The 10,524-nt window shown below is 47.6% G+C and overlaps 1 protein-coding gene across 1 annotated transcript in view; it reads left to right on the forward strand.

The window, feature by feature from the left end:
* Positions 1-10,524, forward strand: part of LOC147029305 (uncharacterized) — a 415,972-nt gene that overhangs the window by 342,715 nt on the left and 62,733 nt on the right. The window contains exons 30-31 of the mRNA XM_085872263.1: positions 1,746-1,826; positions 8,074-8,109. Coding sequence (XP_085728389.1) covers positions 1,746-1,826; positions 8,074-8,109 — 117 coding nt within the window. The remainder of the gene's footprint in view (positions 1-1,745; positions 1,827-8,073; positions 8,110-10,524) is intronic.

Raw genomic sequence — 10,524 nt, forward strand, 5'->3', positions numbered from 1 at the left:
GAGGAAGCAGTTGTTCTTTCAAAGCGTTTGTAAAGTTTTTTTTTTTGTTTGTTTGTTTGTTTTTCGTTTTTTCACAAGAACAATTACTCATTAAATTTCCAACTTCTGTGTTCAACCTCAGATTTACTGATTCGTCATGAATGTGTACGTACACTCGATTAAAAACTTTGAAGTGGTTGTTTTGTTATGAATCTGGAAGCCTTTGCACACAAACAGACAGCAGTCCCCGTAGCTTAGTTATTTCGATAAGTATGTGTTTATAGTTAGCATCCCTCCTTCTGTCTAATGGGAATTTCGTGTGTGCGCTACGAGTAATTTTTTTAGTTTGCTTTTTACAACAACAACAACAACTACTACTACATCCACTACAACAACGCCACCGTCCTGCACTCTACCCGGTCGCCATTGCACACGTTTTTGGCTGAAGGCGTGGGCAGAGCCTCCATCGCCTCAGATTGAGGCTCCGCCCCAAGGCAGGGCATAGACGTTTCCTCCAGCGAATGAGCGAAAGGCGAGCATTACACGCACGCCCCAGCCAATCGGGAGGTGACCACGAGTCATCCGACAACCCCTCGTCCAATCAGGAGGCGAGTGGCGAGGAGAAGAGACCCCTCCCACCTCAGAAGAGTAGAGTGGTTGTGAGGACCAGGGTTCGGGAGAGAGGAGATCGTGGCGATTGCCAAGCGTTCTGTCGTCATGACTGAGTGGTTGTTGACGAGGGCTCTGCAGACGGTCGTGGTCGTGGTTGGAGCGGTTTGTGGTCCTTTGGAGGGCAAGTCTGGTGACCGAGCAGCCAGAGACGTGGGCTGTGGACTTCAGGTCATGGGTTCGAGTCCCACTGTGGTGGTTTGAGTCAGTGTGACGGCACGAGGCGGGACAGGTACCCAGGCCCGGCCATACCGAATAGACCCATGGGGTCCAGTTTCGTGTGTGTGTGTGTGTGTGTGTGTGTGTGTGTGTGTGTGTGTGTGTGTGTGTGTGTGTGTGTGTGTGTGTCCGTGTGCCCCATCTTTAAGTAGGATTGTTAAGTGCTTTTGCTCATTGTACATTGCCTGCCTTTTATTCTGGATAACTCGGCTCTGTGTTCCCCTCCCCGATTATTCTTTGTAAAATAACCCCCTGTTAAATGTACCAGCTCTTTTTCTGTGCTTTCCTTCATTGGCCAAGCAAGTTGCGTATTGAGAATTAGTAAGGCCGTTCGTGCCGTAGGTTGTTCATTTGGTCCGGCGCGGCTTTGGTAACTTCCGCTCGGTTACGCCGTATCCAAGTCGGTGATAGCGACTCGATTCGGACAAAGTCGGCCGAGGGTGTGTTTTGCCCCGGTAGTTGGACGACGTGGGTATTTAGGTATATTGAAGTTAGGCAATTAACCCTTCCCCACGCCATCAAAATATTGGCGACCACGGTCCGCTAAGGGGCCCATGAACTCTCGCACTTATCCGAGAGTCGTGACCTAAATTCCGGGTGCTCGGTGGGAGACGACTCCACTGCTCCACCAAGTGGTCGTTTATCGCCACCGAACCCCGGCCCACAACAGTTTAACCCCTTGAACCCCGAGCTCCTTGGACTTTTGGCTGCCTCACTCTGGGCTCCTTGGAGAAAAATCCGGCTGCTCGGGTATATGGAGGTTTGAATAGCGGCTGGTAAACCAGCCACTTGGTTTCAAAGGGTGAAATGGACTCCTTGTGTGAACTTCAATTAATAATGTGTAAAATGGTCTTCCCAATCTCATGTGTCTGCCTCAGGGAGATCGCGGTTTTTCTGGAGAGCGAGGAAGAAAAGGGGAGAAGGGGAGCTATGGAGAAAGAGGACGGCAAGGGCTTTCAGTACGTGAGCACGACCAATGATTCCCTTAAAATGGTGGTTATCATGTGTTGTATAAATCAGTCATTCCTGGTATCTGCTTAGTGATTACAGTCTGAATGTTTCAGGTTTTTTTTTTCTTGTTTTTTTTTCTTTTATAACCTGAAATTAGATGAATGCTTTTCACCCAATGGTTACCACAATTGATACCGTGATCAGTTAATCTCACAACATTAATCAGTAACAACAAGGAACTCTTTTCAAATGTACATCACACCACCAGGCCCGTAGCCAGGGCTCAGTATTAAGGGGGGCATATGAACTGGATGGGGGGGGCACAATTATTATATTTAATTTTTTGATAACCCGGTATACTGTTGTATTCATGCAGCATTGACACATCTATACTGAGGTTGCCATCGCATACTAACCAAATTGATCTCAGCAAGATTTAATATTGTTGCGGATTCGCGCCCGCCGGCGTGCGAACGGCCACGTAACTCGAATCGCGGCACGTCGCCCACCGGACGGACAATCCAGTCGTGACCCTCTCGGACTAACGCCGGGAACCAGTCACGGGTGGACCTTTCGGTCTCACCGCGATCGAGCCAATCGGCCCCCGCGTGGGATAGGGTTGCTCGCCAAATTCGACCTACCTAAGTACCCACACGGAGGGTAGACCGGGCGATCGCACCTCGCCGCAGGTCGACTTCGGACACGGGCCACTTAAGCGACCCGTTCCGTACTATCGGGATAACCGAGCGGTGTTATTCGTCGGCCTCGACGGTTCGATTAATTATCGGGCGTCTGAGCCCACGACCAACCCTTTACGTGAAGCAAGATGGGGATTCAATGAAAGAAATGACGAAGCGAAGCGGGAAAACAGTTCAACAATAAGCACATTTATTTCGCGACGAACGGAAAGCACACATATACAATTCCACCAAAAGCACATGTAAAAGAAGAAGACAAAAAGCAAATGCAACAATGCAGATCTATCCGACTACCGGGCACTCGGCAACACTTATACAATTTTACTTCACAGACGGCGCCGACAACACATATTCCCAAAGCAAAAGAAAAGAGAACCACCCTCCAGGATGAGGGGGATAGGCGGGCCTGAGGCCGAGACCGTGTCGGGCCTACCCGTCTGATGATGAGACGCGGAGCGGCGGTGGTGCTTCAACTCCGCGGGCCTCGCGGACAGTGTCTGGTATGGGGTGGGAAGGGGGCCCCCTTTGTCGCACTATCTCAGCGCGGGGGGAAACAGGAGGGGGTTGCTGATGCTCGGGGAAAGGAGGATTTCACAAAATCTCGGGTCCCGCGACGAGCGTCTCCACCACGACCTCGGTCGCGCCGCCGGCCTTTCTCTCCGCAGTTCCCCGAATCCGACGCGGGCACCCCCTCGTCCGCCTTCGCCGCCGCCGCCTCTCCACAGCTCCGTCCTCTTCACTCCGACTCCGCGAACTCCCAACTGCGAACTGCTAACTGCGAACTGCCAACTGCGAACTGCCAACTGCGAACTCCTCCTCTCCTCCTACTCAACTCCCTCCACTTCCAACTCAACTCTTCCTCCGCTTCCAACTCAACTGAACTCGTCTGACGAACGCAGTCGTTTTTATAAGCCCCGTGGCTTCGCTCTTTCATCTTTGACCCTCTGCCTCCGACCTTTCACCTCGCTCCCCATTGGCCCGAGGAAAAGTGGGCGTGAATGCTTTTTGATCCATGAATTTGCATATAGCGACCGCCCTCCAACGCCCTGGAGGCGGGGCCAAACCGCCCCTCGCTCACCGATTGGACGGAACAAAAGTGGGCGTGAGTCGTTTTTGATCCGTTTTTCTGCGGTAAGTCCGCGATGCTTTTGAACACGCTGCTCGGTGCGCGCCCTACACGAGTCCAGCATCGGTGCCCACGAGTGGCGCGAGATGACGGTGATGCGATGGTGGCGAGTTGTGACGGTAAAGGTCGTGGCGGTTGTGGTGAAGCGGCGTTGTGGGTGGTGGTTGTTGTTGTGAAGGCTGTTGAGACGTGGTTGGTGGTGGTAATAATGGCGGCTGGTCCAAAATAAAGATAGTAAAAGAAAAACGGCTATCCTGAAGAGTCGCAGCCCTCATGAATGACATTTATTCCCTCTAGACAACGGGTTTGGGTCTAACTACACATATACTTACCGAGATATCTCACCTAAGGGACCTGAATGGTGGTTTGCGAATTTGGTCAACCATAACAATATGTTCCGATGTTTTTGGCCTAAAATTATTTGAATGCAGGAGAGCCGCAACAAACTGGAGCATTCACAATGCAAATATTCAATGATTAGACAATTGGCACCAATTCAGGTGCACTTATACAAGGTGTTGTCAAGAATTGGCATTAGAAAATTAATATACCAGAGATACAATGACGAAACAGGGGAGGTTGGCACCAGAATCAGTGCACTTTGAAATAAGATACAGTAGGCTATGACCTGCGATCATTATGTTAAACTATCAACAGCAAATACGACCAGCCTGAAGACACCACAAGGTCCACATTTAAAGCAGTCAATTACACAGAGGTAAGGTTATGTACAAAGCACTAGATATGGGATATGCAAGGCACCAAACGCAACATTTAACTTAAACATCAGAAGTACAAAGCAGCCGACCAAGGCGGGTGCTGACCACAACCACACTGCAACCACAACCACACACGCATCACCAGCAGTCACACACACAATCTGAACTCGTATAGTTTTTATACCACTGTACTCGCTATCAGAAGAGCTGCAGGCGACGCGTCTCGGTGTGGAATCTTCTGAGGACCTTCTCCTTCCATTCATTCAGACATTTACGTGTGAGGTCTCTCTCGAAGGCCAGCTGTACCAGTTGTGCCTTGCGTGCATGGCGCATGGACCGTCGGTGGTCAGTGAAGACATTCCTCAATGTTGAGAATGAGTTTTCACACATGGCAGTGGACGCACCAAATGTTAGTCCAAGTCTCATAGCAGTCACGACACTTGACATGGCTTCCAGCGTTTTGTGGTATGTTGAGAGGAGTTTTTGTGTTGTCCATCTCTCGTTTGGCTGCTTTTCTGTCTGTGAGCGAATAAACTGCTTTGCAACCACACACTCTGTTTCACTGATGGTTGACTTTGTTAATGTCATGATGTGCTGGAGCAAGTGGGGATCCAAAACGTGCCATTTTCAGGATTCAAGGCAGCGAGTGAACGGGCGAGTTGTGTGTTGCGCTCACTGAAGCACTGAGTGATCTCTCCAAGCACAGTGTCAATTGCGCTGTAAAAAACCCTCTGCAGTTCCGTCTTGTCATTGTCGTTGTTTTGTCCTGTCGTCTCCAAAACTACAAACTGTTCCAAGTTCTTCTGCATTGTGCGTCTCCGTTTTGGTGGTGCAGGTGTAGAAGTGCGAGCATCGTTGGCCTTGTTCCACAGATCAGTGAACTCATCCTCAGAGCGGAGTTTCTTCACGCACTCTGTAGCACTCGCCACCAGTTCCAACCCCGTTAGCAAGTCCATGTCCTCTGCCTGCAAGTCTGTTAGGGCCATTTAACAACATCAGCAGTTTTTGTGCAAAGATAGCAATGAACATGAAGGCAGGCCCAGAGACTTCCTGCAAAAGCCCAATAGCCTCCATCCTCATCTCTGCACCGTAGGCGCGCTCTGCATCAATCTCCGATAGTCAGGATGTGATATCCTTAAAAGATCCTATGATCAGAGACACGGTGGCTAAATGTCCCGTCCAACTTTGATCAAGAAGTCGTTTTAACCGCTCACCTTTATACTGTGCAGCAACAGTGGGCTTTCTGAAGAATTTGTACAGTCAACAACAAACCTCGAGGAAATCGGTGACAGCTTTCTCTGCTGCCAGTGCGTGGATAACTACCAGATGGATTTGGTGATTTAAGTAGAACACATAGGGGATTTCTTTTTCCAATATCTCTTGCAACAACTTTGCACCCCACCTTGCTTCCCAGTCATTACCGAAGCCCCGTCGTACACCTGACTTAATATTTTTGATGTGTCAAGTCCTGTTTTTATCAGCTCTGCAATTATTAGGTCTGTCAATGTTTTTGCATCTCCAGCGTCGGCTGTAGCTATTGTGAGTAGACGCTCTGTTGCTTCATTTGATGCCGATACAAAGCGAATGATGATTGATATGTTGTCACATTCAGTGGGGTCCCTCGTCCCATCCACCTTGATGGTAAACCATGATGTGCCTTCTTCTTCCACGATGGCATCCGTCACAACATTACTCAATGTGCAGATCAGTTCATTCTGCATTTCCGGACTAGTATAGCTTGCGTTTCGTGGGATATGCTTTATTATTTTGGCTAGCTCGGTGTCTTTTTTGAATGTGTAGTTTAAAAGCGAGAGGAAGAACCCACTGTGCCCGTCTGACATATCTTCAAAATTATCTGGGCTCCCTCTAAAAGGTATCTGATTTTCGGCGAGAAATCCCACAACATCTATAAGAGCAGACACATAGTACCGGTTTCTATTTAGCTGGTCAGCATTGAGGAGTGTGGAAATCTCCTTACCACAATCGATGCGCCTCTCATTCTACTTCCACCTCAAAACACAAGTTAAATGTTCCTTTGAAGTTGCGTGTTTGTGAAACCCCCTGCCTTTCTCAACGGCATGTTTCCAATTCCAGTAGCCTCGCACTGTGAAAGTAGAGTCCACTGGGCCACGTGCGGTGTTAAACTTCCTACATGGATAGCAGAATGCTGCATCTGTCTACACACTGTATTCCAGCCATTCATTAGTCTGGTACCACGAGGACACAAACGAGCGACTTGTTCTGCAACAGATGGCCAGGGTACCGCTGTAGAACAACTTGATTCGGTCTCTCACTTCCCAGATCACTGGGAAGCGGCTTGACGGTCACACCCGATCCCGAGGCCGCCGCCGAGCGTGGAAACTCGGCTGCCTGCGCTGGGGCTCCAGCCGCAGGGCTGACGTTGCTGGCTTGGCCAGGTTGGCCAGCTTCTGTCGGTATTTCATCGACATGATCGTCTTTTCCTCCTCCTCCTCCTCCTCCTCCTCCTCCTCCTCCAACTCCTCCAACTCCTCCAACTCCTCCAACTCCTCCAACTCCTCCAACTCCTCCAACTCCTCCAACTCCTCCAACTCCTCCAACTCCTCCAACTCCTCCAACTCCTCCCACAACATGTCTTTCATCATCTTCTTCATTTTCGTCGCTTGCATTTTTTCCTTTTCTGAGCCATTTTCGTATATCCATCATCCACGTCTTTTTCTCCTGCTGCAAGCTCGTGCTCTGTGATTCGTCCCTCATGCATTGCGTCACTAATCTCGCGACTCGCGAGATTTGACGGTTGACGGTTTTATTTATTAAATGATCCATGCATCAAAAACAGGTATTATCTGCATAATTTCAAATGGAAGCACGATTGCAAACACACATATTTTTAATTTTTATTATAAAATTACTTTTGTAAGATGGAGGGTTGACGGGTTGTGAAGGTCACGTGGTGCACGTGCACTTCATCTTTAATAATGTAAATTTATGTCTTTTCCTAAATCATATTATCATATTATGACTATATTACATTTATACCTAACTTACAACCAATCAGGTAACCTGCTCAATAGGGTCTCCATATCGAATACGCTGATTGGCTATTCCTTAAAACTAAATGATCCACGATATATATAACCACCCACAACATCGACATTCGACACGAGGTCTTGGCTGCTGGCGTTGATGCTTGCGTTATTATCTTTTATCTTGTGGTCTTGGACTGTATTGTCTTGCCAATTGCTTTTGGAGATGCGCTGGGAAGCGCACACATATCTCTTGACTTATTCAAAGAAGAATATTACTAAAGAACAGTTTATCCAAGAAGGCCTTATTAGTCACCACACTGAACATCTGGAATAAGGGTTTTAGTTCACACAGGTGAACTCTGAAACAGCAAGTTCACAGTGGGCGCTCATCCTTAAACAATAAGTTGTTCACAGGGTGCAACAGGGCATAAATGGGTGGCGTACAAGTGGGGGGGGCATTGCACCCAAATGCCCCCCCCCCCTAGCGACGGGCCTGCACACCACACCAATGACTCGGATTGAGTGGAAATAGAGTTTTATAACAGGAAATCTTCCATTTCCACTTATAGAATTTAAATAACCAAGAATAAAATTTTTAAAATGCCATCTTCCTTGTTTTATTCCACATCGTATAATCATTTGTGAAAGCTTTACTTCAATAATTTATTGTTTGTTGTATATTAAATGACTACATTGAATTGCAGGGCCAAACTGGAGGAAAGGGTGACCCAGGACTGACGGTATGTTCTATTTTTCTTGTCCAGAATGAGTGGTTAAACATTCTCAACATGTGTACAAATATCTCAAGATGAGATAATAATTTTCAAACCTAAACAACTTTAGAAATAAAAAAGCTGGCCATTTTCATTGCAGTGTTGTTTGCTAGTTTAACGTAAAATGTGTTAAATTATTCGTGCCGTAAAATGTAACAGGAAATGCAATTAATTTCTGCACTTTATTTTGTATTTTAACAACACTAAATTATATATACAGGGGGCTGCAAAAGTAGGTAGACAGGAATGAAAAACACAACGTGCGCACAAAACGTATTTTATTGATTATACAAGCATATCAATAATAACATACCAATAATAAACATACCAATAATAAACAATCTCGTATCAATGAATGAATTCTAGTATTAAATTAATCGTAGCACCACTATTATAATACTGGTAATACTGGTATAATCCTTACTGTACACCTACTTTTGCAGCCACATATATATATATATATATATATATATATATATATATATATATATATATATATATATATATATATATATATATATATATATATATATATATCGAAAACTCTCATCTTGTATGTTCCCGAAATACAGCCAAAATGGAACACGATAGCGCCAACATTTTATGGCCACCTGACTAACCATTCGCCTGGGGTGTGCAGTGTCAAGTTTCGTTCAAATCGGGCAACGGAAAAAAAATGTAAAAAAAATCAATTCCCGATTCAGTCAAGTACTCTTCGGGATTATTTGATCAATGCAAACAACCTCAGCAGTATAGTTCGCTGGAGCTATCTTTTTTTTTCTTGGAATGAATTTTTTCGTCAACCACTGTCACAACGGGAACCCAACGGGTTCACGGGCCGTTTAATATATTAATATATATATATATATATATATATATGTATATATATATATATTGTTGTGGCCGGGGGACGTGTGAGAAGACCACTCGGGGGGGGGGGGAAGCTAATTCGGGTTCCCACCAGACTTCCCGGAAGCGCAGGTCGTCGCACACGGATAACTCCGTGACGCGGCGGGTCGCTAACCGACAGTGAACGCCAATAACTCAACCACGTGACTTTGGGTCCTCCGTCTAATGTCGCTTACATGAAACTAATCATGTGACCTAATTACCGGGGGACACGCCATCGGTACACCTTGTCCGAACCGGATCACCTTCCCGGATCAGATGCAGCCGAGCGACACTGCTAAGAAACATACCGCCTAAAAGGAACGGATCCTTGGGAATAAAGTATCGGCTCGGTTATGATACGGACCATGCTGGTTCAATGAAAGAAAAGATAAAAATGAGTAGGGAACATTTCTGCATTAGTATTTATTACAGGCAGGTGAGGAAAAGCATGTGGCACAATTAATAGAGTTTATTGTTGTGTGGAAAGCAGGTATCGCAAGAAATGTGAGGTGCGAAAATAAAACGAGCAACTTACAAAAGCAGACACAGAGCAGACCTACACCGATATATCTTCTGCAATCTTAACTTAAGCGAGGACAGGCACCATTACGCGCGCGCGCGCGCGCACGCACACACACACACACACACACACACACACACACACACACACACACACACACACACACACACACACACACACACACACACACACACACACACACACACACACACACACACACACACACACACACACACACACACACACCGATGAAGAAGAGATAATGAGCAAAAAGAAGAGGAGATTAGGCTAACGGTCTCGTAATACCTTGCACGATTGACTGACCGCACCACACTGTACATTTTGGGGGGATGCTCCGCTGAACAATCCCTCCTTGATAGTTGGCGTGTCGTCTCCTGCTTGGCTACGGTGCAGCAATGCATCTCTGCCGATCCAGAGAATGGGCGCGACCTTTAGGTCATCCACCTAAAGCGACTGTCAGGCGTGAGGGATATGCTTTTGGTGGAGCCAGCGGTGAGTGGGTGGAGAAGGCGGAGTCGAGAGCGAGTGGGCGGAGTGCCAGCAGCAGGCGGAGTCAGGTGGGTGGGTGGAGCCAGCGACGAGTGTGTGAAGAAGAACATGGTGTTCAGCAGGCGCACACAGAGACTGATCCAAAACCAGGCAAGGGAGCTGAGTATGACCACCACGATGAGTACGACGACTGACGACTTTCTGGATGGCTCCGACGCGATGCATCTTCACCCGAATCGGGCACTCCCCTTGGGCCCCGGCCACTACACGACCCGGTCATCATGGCCGGAAGCGGCCTCACTGGTTGATCCGGCGATACCTCGCCAAGCTGTGGAATTCTCGCTCCGAACCCACGATATGAATCGCCTTGCAGCAAACTCCCGGGCCGTACTCCGGCGACCAGCCGAGAACCGCGCCGGTCCCGCATGCCCACCCGGGCACCCCCGGCACGCAGCGGTTGG

This window comes from Eptatretus burgeri, chromosome 3 (assembly GCF_056783735.1).
Source record: "Eptatretus burgeri isolate ZD-2024b chromosome 3, Ebu_testis_v1, whole genome shotgun sequence".
Taxonomy (NCBI): domain Eukaryota; kingdom Metazoa; phylum Chordata; class Myxini; order Myxiniformes; family Myxinidae; genus Eptatretus; species Eptatretus burgeri.